The sequence below is a fragment of the Haemaphysalis longicornis genome, unplaced genomic scaffold (assembly GCF_048455015.1).
Source record: "Haemaphysalis longicornis isolate Haplotype H1 unplaced genomic scaffold, Haemaphysalis longicornis Haplotype H1 scaffold_6, whole genome shotgun sequence".
Classification (NCBI taxonomy): Eukaryota; Metazoa; Arthropoda; class Arachnida; order Ixodida; family Ixodidae; genus Haemaphysalis; species Haemaphysalis longicornis.
Genome location: NW_027526407.1, coordinates 212,574,502 through 212,587,293, shown reverse-complemented (window position 1 = coordinate 212,587,293; position 12,792 = coordinate 212,574,502). Strand labels below are relative to the sequence as shown.

At 45.5% G+C, this 12,792-nt stretch overlaps 1 protein-coding gene across 1 annotated transcript in view; it reads left to right on the top strand.

Moving 5' to 3' along the window:
- The window catches only part of LOC144143471 (neprilysin-21-like), a 165,566-nt gene that overhangs the window by 67,445 nt on the left and 85,329 nt on the right, over window positions 1–12,792 (top strand). Inside the window, exon 7 of the mRNA XM_077675217.1 lies at window positions 6,516–6,593. Coding sequence (XP_077531343.1) covers window positions 6,516–6,593 — 78 coding nt within the window. The remainder of the gene's footprint in view (window positions 1–6,515; window positions 6,594–12,792) is intronic.

Genomic DNA, 12,792 nt, shown 5'->3' with positions numbered 1-12,792 from the left:
TCGCACATTATTCCTTTGTTTTTTGGACATTGTGGAGTGTCCAATGATTTTTCGTTCTATTTCTGATTTTTATTGCAACTGTAAATATGTCAGGAGTCCCGTAATGAGTTTCTGGCAGCAATAGAGCACTACTGTGTGCATGAAGGCAGCCTAAATAAAAAAATTGGCTGCCTTGCCTTTGCTTAGAGGGGCCATGCAGACAACGCACAAGTTTGGTTCATTTGACAGATTGCCTCGTTAGAATCATACTGACACCATTTTTAACGCGCACTTCACTCGAATAAGCTATATAATTAGGAAAAAGGGAATGGCCATGCGACCCACTAGCTCATTTCCCACAGCAGTACCTATGATGTCGTATGTCCCCAGCTGTGCGATTGGCTGAGGCCGGCAAAAGCAAACGCAAATAGGGCAGGCCTTATAAGCATGCCAAGCGAGCTATTTGCACTTAAATGTAATGCATATTCATTTTACAGCAGTAAAAATGGGGCAGTAAACAATGAAAATTACGAAAATACGCGTAAACATACAAGTATCGTAGCGCACTGCTGTTGGTACGGCGTGCACTATGCTTGTTTTAGGTGGACAGCACTCCGCCGCTTTGGAGTTGGCCTGCACGGCACTGGCCGATTGGCATAGGCGATGTTGTCTTACGTGACCCTGTTTGTCGAGGATACCTCATGTTTCACAAAACCATTACTTTCTACAGTAACGAAAACAAGCCAGGTGCAGACGCGGTCAAAAACAAAGCAATGGCAAACAACAGTTCGTGGATGAGTATGGTAGCTCCACCTGGGAGGACTGAGAGCAAGGCTGCAGACCCGAGTGACGAAGTAGTCTGCTTGATCACACGCACTTATGGCTTCATTGCTGACATCCCAAAAAGACACGATATGGTGGGAGAATCAGACTTTTAACCTAAATTAATTTCTCAGTGAATGCAGCATCATTTGCTGCCGGTCAAGTGGTGGGGGCACTATAAAACAGGAAATATTTCGAACGAAACAAACTTCTATGTTGTCCAAATGGCCCCTTTAATGCACTTTATTGTATTTTTGGTTCCTGTGGTGATGTCACCATGAAGGAACCGCAGTAGACAAAGTTATTGTCAGCGCTTTACCATGCATTTTTTTGTGTTTGATGGAAACAAATATAATACTCTAACCAAGGACTTTATCCGAAGCTATAAACAATTTTTTTGTTTGCTGCAGCGGATCAGAGGCTAGGGCACAAATAGGGGGTAGGACAGCTAGATATCTGTTCATCTTTCGCCGGCTTGCTTGGGTGTGACAACTGTATCTAGTTGTCAATTCCAATTTGTTGTGGTCAGTTTTTCTCAACTAAATTGTAGCTTTTTTAAACATTATATTGTTTTTGTGGGCCTAAAGGGTTGCCTCATTGCGTGTTTCGCCTATGTAGCGTTGAAAGCGGATATTTTGCTTCAAAGTGGAATGTCGGCCTAGCATCATGGTCCTTTGGTTGCTGCTCACTTTCATTCATGCCATTATTTTTTATATTATCACTTAAAATTAAAAGTTAACCAATCTGCTGTCATTTTAATTTTGTCACCTGCTTTATACTTTCTTTTTTTCCAACTGTCTGTAAGGAGTGAAAATTCGTATTTTTATGATACCAAGGCGTCGGACTGTGCTAGTTGGTACATGTTTGAATGGATGAAAAACCAGCGGAAAACACAGGGTACGGAAGAGAACGACGGGATAAGCTTGTCCCGTTGTTCTTTGTGTTTACCGCTGGTTTTTCATCCATTCAATTTTCATGAATTTGTTGAACAGTGATTAGTTTAAGTGCTCAAGCAATTTTCGGCTTGAAGGTTCCCTGTAGCATTTATATAAGTGCTCCCTGCTCTTTTTTTACCCAAGACCCCATTACCAGCCTTAATGAGATTGTCTTTTGTAGACATGAAGTTGAAATAAATATTTGTTTGCATTGCTTTACATATTTTGAAAGAATTGCTTGCTCACTTTTTTTCAACCCTGTTTCTTAATCCTGCTTAAAGCATTTTTCCATGTTTATTTATTTATTTTTTTTTTCAGAACCAGGAAGGGTGCTCATCCTCGGTTCTTGCTGAAGCACCAGTATCTGTACCTCACACGTGAGCTTTGAACATGCAGTACTTGCGGTATGAAACATTTTACCAGTATTAGCTTGCTTTGTAGAGGTCATTGTAGATGGCAAAGCTCTCAACAGTGTAGTACAGGGTCTGGTGTAGTGCACAATCTCTCTATAACAGCACCCGCTGGGTGCTTGTTGTAGAGAATAATATTGTGGCTATAATACTTGAGATTATTTTAAAATGTACGTCAAATACTAGTAAGAATAGCTCTCTAAATTGGTGACCATTTTCCTGGTGGAGGCAGAAAGTGAAAATGCCCATGTGTGGAGATTTAAGTCCACAATAAATATCCCAAAGTTGCCAATGCTAATCCAGAGCCCTCCTCTTCGGTGCACTTAATATCCCATGTGCAGCTTTGTGTAAAAACAGCCAGAAATGTATGATCAATTTAAATTGATTTTAATGTTTCTAAATGCAAGTATTCTCAGTTTAAGCTGCCTTATTTAGTAAAATATTTTCTAACAATTGCATATTTACCAAAGGTTTACAGAAAAGCTTTCATTGGTTATGCACCTTCTCAGCGAAACAAAAATGTCATTAAGAAAAGCAGAAAAAAACCTAAATATGGAAAGTAGCAACACTAAAGCTGCTAATAAAAAAGATGCTGAACGTTTTATCGATACTATTTTGCAGATTTTACTTCTAGTCAACTCTAAAAAGGGCTATAGACGGGTTTGATGCTTCCCAGGAAGCACCTCGTAATACTAGACGAAACTAATGGGCACTGGCTGTTGGCTTTTCATTTGCAACATTGAAAAATGACCCCACATCCACCAGCAGCGACATAATGCAAGGCACCATGCACAAGCTAGACTCATGATAAAATACTGCTATAGCAACAATGTCATCACATTTCAACCATGGGCTTCACCAGGGAACTCATATGCATTGTTCTGTGATGTTTACAGTTCTTGGTATTGCTATGTGGGGTCATTTTTCATGAAGCAAAAAGAATAATGTAAAATAAAATAAGTGGCAGTGAGGACCCAACTTTTATGGGTAGAATAAAGCCACAGTACGGAGGGAAGTATACATATTGCATTTGGTCTGCCTTAATATTGAGTTTTTCTGCTCAGCTCAAGAATAAGGCACTAAACATTGCGGGTAGCTACCGTGATTGGAAGTTTGATGCAGTGCTGAGAAGCCAAGGGTTTTAAGGTTCAAAGAACTTTTGTGCAGTTGATGTGTTGCACGCCTACTTGCTTTCACTGCATAACACGTTTATGCTGTGCAGTGAAGCTCGAAGGATGTGCACTGCAGTTCAGCAAAATGAACATAAAATTGAATTTTTAACACCGTTTCGAATAATCAACAACCTCTAATGATACAACTTCTGTACTGCAATTTGGCGGTAATATTAGACTTTATAAATAGATGTTTCAAAAATCGGTGGGTCAAAAAGTTCAAGTAAATTATCAGCTGACGAATGTTTCATACCGTAATTGTGTGTCATACTGTGCCATATGTGGCTGCACACCTGCAGCGCCATTTGTGAACCGAGGATGATGCACCCTTTTTGTACCCCTTTAGGTGGGGGCTTTTGCAGGAAAAGCTCCTCAGATTGGGGTGCTAAGTAAACACACTATGATATTTTGGGCAGAAAAGGGTGCTCCTGCAGCGACAGAATCCAGGCACCCTAAAGGGTGTAAAATATTGTGTTATGAGGGTGCTCCTGCGGCGACAAGCTGAACGAACCCTTTTGGGAATAAAAATGTTTAGTGTGGGGTTAGATCGAGCTCCGCAAGACGGCGGTACTTGTCCGTGCTAAGCGCATGGTATGGTTTGGACATTCCAAGCTCTAGCCCGCCGAACGCAAAGTAATGCCTTGACTCCAATGCGAGTGCTTTTAATAACAACTTTGATGACACCACTGTTGAGAATCGGTTGAAACGGAGCAGGCGACACACGTCGGTGTTATATTTTTCTTCGGCGTGCGGCCGCAGTGGCACGAGCCGCGCCATGTCCGTGGCGCGATCAGCCATGTTCGTGGCTATTTCAGTGTTGCCAAACAAATAAATTGACAGCTAAACTTTTCAATTAATACCGGCTATAGGATGGGTCAAAGATAAATGTTCTTTATAGTTCAGACTGCTCTGTCCACCTCATTGCATTCGGAGGGAAGGAAGTTCATAATTGCTTGTATCTTGATATTTGGTATGTGCTTGGCTGTAAAGTTTTAAGGGAAGTTGCCAAAATGTTTAGTAATAGACACCTCAATCATATTTTATGGTTGTGAATTAGTTTTAGTCTCAGGATTCATGCGCAGAATTTTGCAAACATTCTTGTTTCTTTTTTTTTATGTTGCGACATTTACTGTCGATTGTAACAGTTCGTTCGGAAAACGTGGTTTCGTTCGGCTTGAGTCTCAAGATTTTTGACACAAAAGGAATTGTGCAATTTATGGTCAATTGAACTTATAAGTGTGGTTGTCTGCCTTTTAAAAAAGTTGTGACGACAAATACCAATACAATACGGGTGCACATCACATGGGATATTGTTTTTGGAAGCTACCACCAGAAAACATGATTGCAATTGTAGTGGGGCTCCAGTTCTGTCTAGTTGTATCACTTCAATGCTAATGTGTAGTGAGCACACTGATAACAGTTTTCAGTGGTCCCTCTAGTGCACCAGCGTTGTGATCGTCACGTGCAGGAAATTGTGAAATTATTTCTTCTTTTTTGGTTCAGACTACTACGTTTTTTTTTGTGTCATGTCAAGTTAACCGATATTTCAAGATATCCGAGTTTGACGCCGCGAGGGATCACTGTATATATAACTTAAAATTGTGCCATTAGTCATAAATTGTTGCATTTCATTTACTTACAGAGCCTCCAGACATACACCTGTCGCCATGAATTAATTGCATTAAGACACCATGGTGATAGGTCGCAAGCCTCCAAGGCCCTGGTGATGACGCGCGCAGCACCATGGTACTGCGCATGCCATCACCTTTAAAAAACGGTGTGAGGATGCTCAACACCCTTTATTTAGGGTGTTGAGCGTCCTCACCACCCTTTAAGGGTGTTGAGCATCCTCAACCCCCTTTTTTGAGCTCAACACCTTTTTTTTGTTCTTACACCCTCTTTTCGTCCATACACCCTTTTTTTGCGAAAACACCTTTTAAAGGTGTTAGCCATGGGACAAGGTTTTTACACCCTTTTCGGCCAGAAAGGGTGTAAAAAAGTTTAGTGTGCAACATTGAAAGTTTAATGTCATTTGTGGTTATTCAACCTCACGGCCGTAGCTAGCTTCAAGTGAAATCACACCTTGGGATATAGCCCCGTCAGTGGATATGCCACATGCACGTGTCTGTGGTCGTACGTTCCTAACCTCAAGTCACGTGCGCATTAATCCGTTAATGATGTACATTTTATGGTTTTTCATTACACTTACAACGTTTCTTTTAGCGGTTTCTTAACCAGCGTGGCTCCAATTGGGTGTCGGAGACCTACACGTTCTTGCTTATTTCGGTAGCCTACAGAAGCCTTCTCCTCATCCTTAATCTACACATACCTCCGTATTTGACACTACTCTGCCCCTGCATTTTCCATCAACATTCCCTCCCAACAAATTACTTTGTACACTTTGTGCTACTTCAGTAGCCTGTCAGTAAACGCAGCTCTCGCTGATCATCACGTTGCGCACCAGGCAGTGGTTTGAACGGCCTTGTTTGTTGTCTTAGTGACGTTTATTTAAGGCAAAAGCCTTAGATCTCCATTTTTTATGTAACACGTGAGGTACAAAATTTTCAAAATAATAATTGTGATTTACGCAGAATTGTGTGCAAAAAAATTAAGTTGGATTTATCGTTCAGCGCGAGTCTGATATCGCGCTCGAGGAGGGGGAAAGAGCAGTGCTACAGGTGGGTTGTGCGAGGGCCCCGAGATAGTGCGAGGGAGTGCGCGCCTCGAAAAGGAAACAACTGTGCCAAAGCAGGGTAGGCAGCTGCCGCACCTGCAATACGAGCCCTTTGAGAAGTGAAGCTAGCGGAGGGTGTGAACGCAAGGCTACTCGCGATGGCTAGTTAGCGGAACGAGAGTGAGACGGTGCTGTCCAGGAAACTGGTCAAGTGGTGACGGTCGCGGCCGCAAAGATAAAAAAGCGGCCAACAGCGCCTTACACAACATCCAACCAGGCTTTCGCTTAACGTTATTCCAAAAGTGGTAAAAATCACTGAATTTTTTATGACCACTTCCATTACGGTCTGGGAAGAAGCTTGCGTTCTTTTTCTGCGAAAAAGCTTGCATCGTATTTCTGCAAGAACGTTCGTCATCACAACACTGCTGCAGCTCATAGGGCGTTTTACTGTGGTGCGATAACTTGTTTATTGAGCTGCCCCGGTATATGTGTTACAATGCTTTGTTGATGACGATGCTTGCAGGTGCTGTCCGTGACTCCTTACTTCCTTTACCCAGCATTCGTTGAGAACGACTATGCCATCTCGTCCTTCTATCACGTAGTAAGTACCAGACAGATATTTTAAATCCTATGTATTATGCCACACTTCAGGGCGTACACCTGTATTTGTCCGTAAATGTTGTGGTGTGGTTGTAAAAACTTTGCCTACGATTACTAATAATGAACTGCGGACGTATTGCCGTGATACACGTGCTTAGTAGAAAACGTGATACACTCCGCGCAGTGCATTGTGTGTCATGAGGCATGCCGTAGTCGCGGTGGACGAATTCGACCTTGTGCAACGCATTGGGCAAGGTGAACCGCGGATATTCTTAATGCGAAAATAAAAAAATAAATTACAGGGCTGCTACAAACGAAACGAATAAGCTTTTTTTATTTAACCCAAACTGTGTCCCTGAAGAAATGCGGGCAATACAGTGCAATCTATTCTTGGTAGGTACAGTGCTCACGGATTGAAACGCGACACGGCGAGCGCGTGGCCTGCGGTACATGCAGCACCGCCCGTGAACGCCCGTGGAAGCTAGGTATTGTATTGTGGTATACCACGAGAATGAGCGTTTTCACCTTAGGCTTGCTGCTTCCGGTTGCCAATAAGCGGGGCTGTGGTTCCCCGCAGCGACAGCGGTGCGCTGCCAGCCTAGAGGGCAGGAGCGCGTTTGTGCGCCGGTGGTAGCCTCCCGGCGGTCCGCGCAGCCAAACTTTCGCGACATCGTCTGCTCGCACGCTCTTCTTATGCGTGCCCTTCCGATGCGACACAGATAATGTGCATGCGAGGCACAGTCATGTTTATCTGAATAAAACGAGCGCCTGCATGAAGGAACGGCCAACTTTATTCCATGGTATAAAGTAAAAAAAGAGTAGGGCCGACGAAGTACTCATGCACCGCACCACACGCGAACCTGCCTGAAAAAAAGGTTTTTCCTTTTTTCTAGTTTACATCCTGGAATACAGTTTGCTGTTCCTTCGCACAGAAGTTTCTTTTATTCAGATGAGCGTGACTGCGCATTACATGAACCTTGCTGTGCTGCATTGGAAGGACACGCGTAACAAGAGCGCGCGCACACGATGTCGCGAAATCGGCTGCGCGCACAGCCAGGCTGCTACCGTCGGCGCACAAACACGTTCCAGCGCTCCTGGCTCGCAGCACGCCGCTGTCACTGCAGGCAATCACAGTCCCGCTCATTGGCAACCGGAAGCAGTAAGCCTACGGCTAACACGCTCTCATCCTCGAGGTATACCACAATGCAACACCTAGCTTTCACGGGCGTCGAAGGGCGGCGCTCCAGGTACCACAGGCCACGCGCTCGCAGTGTCGCGTTTCATTCCGTGAGCACTACATATACGGGAGTGGTCGTCATGTATGAACACGTGGAATGCACTTTTTCCTGGCATAATTTCTGGTCTTTCCTTATTCTGTTCGGCACACCACTGGTGTCACCCCGTGTCTTGCGTGAATTGACGGTCGCTTTTGTCCTGCGTCTCCCATATAGGTAACTGTGAACAAAGCCTCATTATACAAAGTGACGTTCTTTTTAGATGCAGAGCATCTGATTCACTCGCCTTGTCCCTCCGGCGTCGTCGTCGTCGTCGTCGTCAGCGTTGTCCACCCCTCCCCCATTCTCCTCGCCGCGCCAGCTGCGCTCTCCGCCACTCACCCCCTCTCCTCTCCGATAGCGAACACTCTCTCGCGAGGGGCGTTGGATTGGATTCGATTGGATTGGCTTGGATTAAAGTGGATTTTGGATTGTGTTGCGTCATAGCCGCGGCACGTTGCGTCACAGCCGCGGCAGACGCGCTGGGGCCGGCGCATGTGCAGTACTCTCTCTTCCGCGGTTTCCTCTCCTTCGGGCGCGCTGCGCATATAACCGGTGTGCCGTTCTCCGGCGAAGCAACATCCACGCTTGGCTCAAACACCTAGAGTCCACGCCGCTTTACAAGTACGCCGACGTCGTCATCGACTGGGACCGGCTTACGCAGTCCCCTCAACGTTATGCGCGCTATAAAACGCGGTCCCTTCGCCGCTCCGCCTATGCGTCGCATCTATACAGGGGCTCCCGCGAGGGGAGGTGGGAGTTTTTACTTTCGGTCACGTCCTCACATATCACATCGGGGTATTGCGGTTCAGTTCAGTGAAATATTTGAACGTACTGTTACACATGGAACCAACGCCTGGGTAATCAGTAGTGTCATAGTGCATGGCCTGAGGTAACGTTACATCCCATTGGGGTATCTAACCGGCGTGGAAATTCTCCCACCTAGACAAAAGCTGTGCATTAAATGGCCATTCTTAATAAAGCGAATCAAACCAGTGAAGAAAGACACCAAGAAGCACAGAAGTCACACAAACTGTTCTTAGCACGTAACTGACCCTATATTTCACACGTTTAGCTCCTGCGTTTCCGCATATGAAGCACACAAATGACGTGTACGCAAGCGGAAATACTTCGCTGACAATGCACCTGTATTCCGGTTCTTCCCAACTAATACTGTCAACAAAATTGGAACCACTTTCATTCCACACACGAGCCATAGTGCCACGTCACTTCCCCTGGCACGTATACGCGAACTAGGAGGTCACTCCTATTTCTTTCAGTCGAATATACAAGATAAGGAGTAAGAAGTTGGGCGTAAAACATTACGCCTCCATCACGTTTACCCGGTACATTATTGTGTTTCCTTGCTCCCTGTCCTAGTTCGAAGTTACTAACTTTTGTTTCTCTCAATATACGTTCAGAATTTTGGACAACCCCTACATCTTCTGAAATGAGGAAACCGTTCAGGTAGGCTTCGTGAGCACCGATGTTGATATTCTGACTGCGTACTATGATCTTTACGCCATCCGCGCCTCCGGGTGTCTGTCCACCTCCACTGCTCACAAGAATGCGCGAGTAATAGATTTTGGAGGTGGCCTAAGTTTGCCTAAAGTGGGAGGAATCAGAAGAGAAGAAATTTTGTGATTTGCGACCTTCGCTTGCTATTTGACTACGGATATTAGGTTGCAGGACATGCCACCGCAGTGGCCGGAGATGGAATCTTGAACGGCACTTGCTGAAGCAAAACGTTATTTCATCAAAAAAGTTTAACGTTAGACCTAACGTTACACAAGCGAGCTTCTGCGTCTCGCCCTCCATTGCACCGGGAGCAGATCAGCTGACTAAACTACTAATGAGAACAGCCTTGTGCGCGCTCCTTATCTCGCCGTTTCCTTTTATTGCGTGAGAAATGAGCTCGATGTGTGGCAAAATACTTTCGCCGCCGATTCGCTCAAACAGGAGCGATCAGGTGGCAGTGGTGGCGCTCCTTTCGCGCGCCGCTTAGGGCGCTTAGCGGGGCGCATCGAGGTTCATCAAGGGCGCATCGAGCAACGTCAGCAGCGCCGCTGCCGACGTTGCTACGGAGACGCCAAGTGGAAGCGCGGTTCGCCACGTGTCTCTGCTGCCACACCAGTCGTACGGCTCCTCGACAGGATGCATGACCCTGGTCATGTCTCGGACGCGTTGTTGAGTGCAGGGCAGCCAGTGCGTGACGGGGCAAGAGGAAGGAATGCAATTAATGCGAAGAAATGCTGAGACGGGAGGACAACCAAGCGAGCCAGCGACACGCAGCCTGCGAATAACGCTGTGCATAGCATGTACAGGGGACCAGGGAAGCGGTTCGCTCGGTGTACGAGGCGCAAGTGAGAATCGAGTTGCGGCACTCTGAAGCCGAAGTAGCAAGTGCTCATCTGGTCGAAAAGCCAGTTTACTCACGCACTCTAAACCCCTACCAGCAGAACCTCCGTTATTCCTTTAACAGCAGGGCTGTTTAAGCCGAGCGTTGTCCATCCGTTGCGCCAAAATACCTCGCCGAGCGATGACGTCAGCTCACATTGCTTGCTAACCTGTGGCACAGCTGTGAATAGCTTCGAAGCCCCACCAGCGCCCGTCAAGCACATGGTACAAACTACCGTGTACAGCAGCGCCTTTCCAGGCTTGCGCATGGGCTCGCGCCAAGCGTAAAAAATACCAAGTAAATATACCGAGAGCTCCGGAGCGTGCGCCTCGTGATGAGCGCGTGGCGTCGAGAACACTCGGCCCAGCATTCGTGGCGTGATCTCTGTCCTGCCGTTTTTCTCGCCAGTTCACGTGCGTTCGCTCAGCGGCAAGTTGGGAAATCAATGTGAGGTGCAACAGCCGGTCTCTGACGATGGAACAGCGGCCGCCAGCTCTGCTGTTGCTCCAGTCTTGCACCAGTAGTGCAAGATGGGGCAGTTTTCTATTCCTGAAATGCGGCGCATCCTCAAAGCTGTGTCCAAACCAAGGACAATGTTTTCCGCCGCGGGAGATTTGTCTATAAGCCGGACAACGATTTTTTTTCTGCCTGTGGACGCCACCGCTGGTGTTGCGCAACGTATACTTCCGCGTAATTCGCAATACCTATGCCTTCTCTATGAGCTTCGGCGCGGCGTGCGCCCGTGCACATGGCCACAATCTTGAGCGGTCATCCAGTAAGCGCCACGATTGTCGCCAGGCTTCGATAAAGGACAATGACGACCTTGTAAAATTTTCGATGCCGATCCTAAGCCTTCTTAAGCACAAAGAATTCAAAAACAAGCTTCCCCGTTAAATGTGACAAAAATATTTTTTCCCACTAATACGGAAAGGTGTCGAGCTTTCCGGCATAAAAACTTTCAGCTGGGCTCGGGACGTAAGCTTGTACATTGAGTTTTTTTGCGGCCTCCGCATTTCCGGCTGAACAGAAATGTTTGACAAAGACTATATCCCGCCTCAATTCGCACGCGGTGATGCAGATATGTTACGTGGTCACGTTGGAGGGACAAAGTCAGCAGTATAGGCAACCGAAAAACCTGCTCACCACTCCTGTTCATTAGAAGGGGCTCCTTAAGCGACGCTGCGTCGGTTACAAGAGTACAGAGAAGAATGAACACAAGGCAACTATTGGCCTGCTACTGAAGGCTGAAGGGTAATGGACAGAGGGTAATCGCGATAACAGTCGTATGAAGTGCTCCATCGGACTTTTTAGGGGGCGAAGCACCTTATGGGTTCTGGCTGTCGGCGTCTCCTGTCGTTGTCTCATGACGTCAAGGTAAATCAAGTTGTCAAACGATGGTAAAAAAAACGGTTAAAAACTAACATTGTTTATAATAATTTAAAATACAGGAATAATCAGGATTTAATTTCTTTATTTACTCTTTATTTATTTTACATACTGCCAATCCCATTCGGGATTTTTGGAGGAGGAGCGATACATAGTTTCAAATACACAAAATTCAAACGTGGTTTTCTTTCATACGGGAAGAGAACAGTATGAACATGCGGGACAGGTTTTCTACATGACTAGGGAAGGTTACATATTACATATTAAATCACAAATCTCATGCATCAAACGTCACCAAGTTCATGGAAACAACAAAGCAACAAAACATAGTTAAATTCCATGCAGGATGGACCACAGACAGAATTTGGAGGCAATATTTTACAGCAGCACTTGAAGAACTAACGAAACCAAACATCTTACGTAACCAAGCCAAACATAATAATGAAGAACTACTCACTAATAGTGAAAATCATAAGTGACCCAGAGAGAGAAGGAAAACCGTGCAGACTCATTTGATTAAATTCTCGCTATCGTTTTGGTTAATTTATTTCGTGGAGGTGGTTTTCAATTAGAGTTAGGAATTGTTCTATAGGTGCGCTACCGGTAATCGATGAATGCATACCGTTCCACTCTGTTACAGCTAGTGCGAAGAAGGAATATTTAAGGCAAGCACTGCGATAACTGTATTCTTTAAAAGTTAGTCTGATTTTGCCACGTGGGCCTCGCTTCAATGTTATTGAGATAATTTGTAGTATCAAGGTTTAGATTTTTATGAAAGAGTTGATATAAGAATTTTAAACGCGCTAGTTTAGAACGATTCTGTTGGGTCAGCATACCGGCGTTCCTCAGTAGTTCTGTTGGTGAAGTATTTGTGTCGTACCGATTGTAAATGTACCTAATTGCTTTCCGTTGTATTCGCTCTAGTCTATTTATGTGTACGTTAGCATACGGGAACCAGATAATGTTAAAGTATTCGAGTAAAGATCTCACAAAGGCGTTGTAGGCTAATTTCTTTGTTTCTGGCGGCCCTGATCTAAGGCGTCTTCTGAGGGAGAACAGCCTTCGTAGGGCAGCCGATGCGATATGGTTTATGTCGGCATCCCATCGGAAGTCTTGCTTAAAGATCACTCCCAAGTATTTGT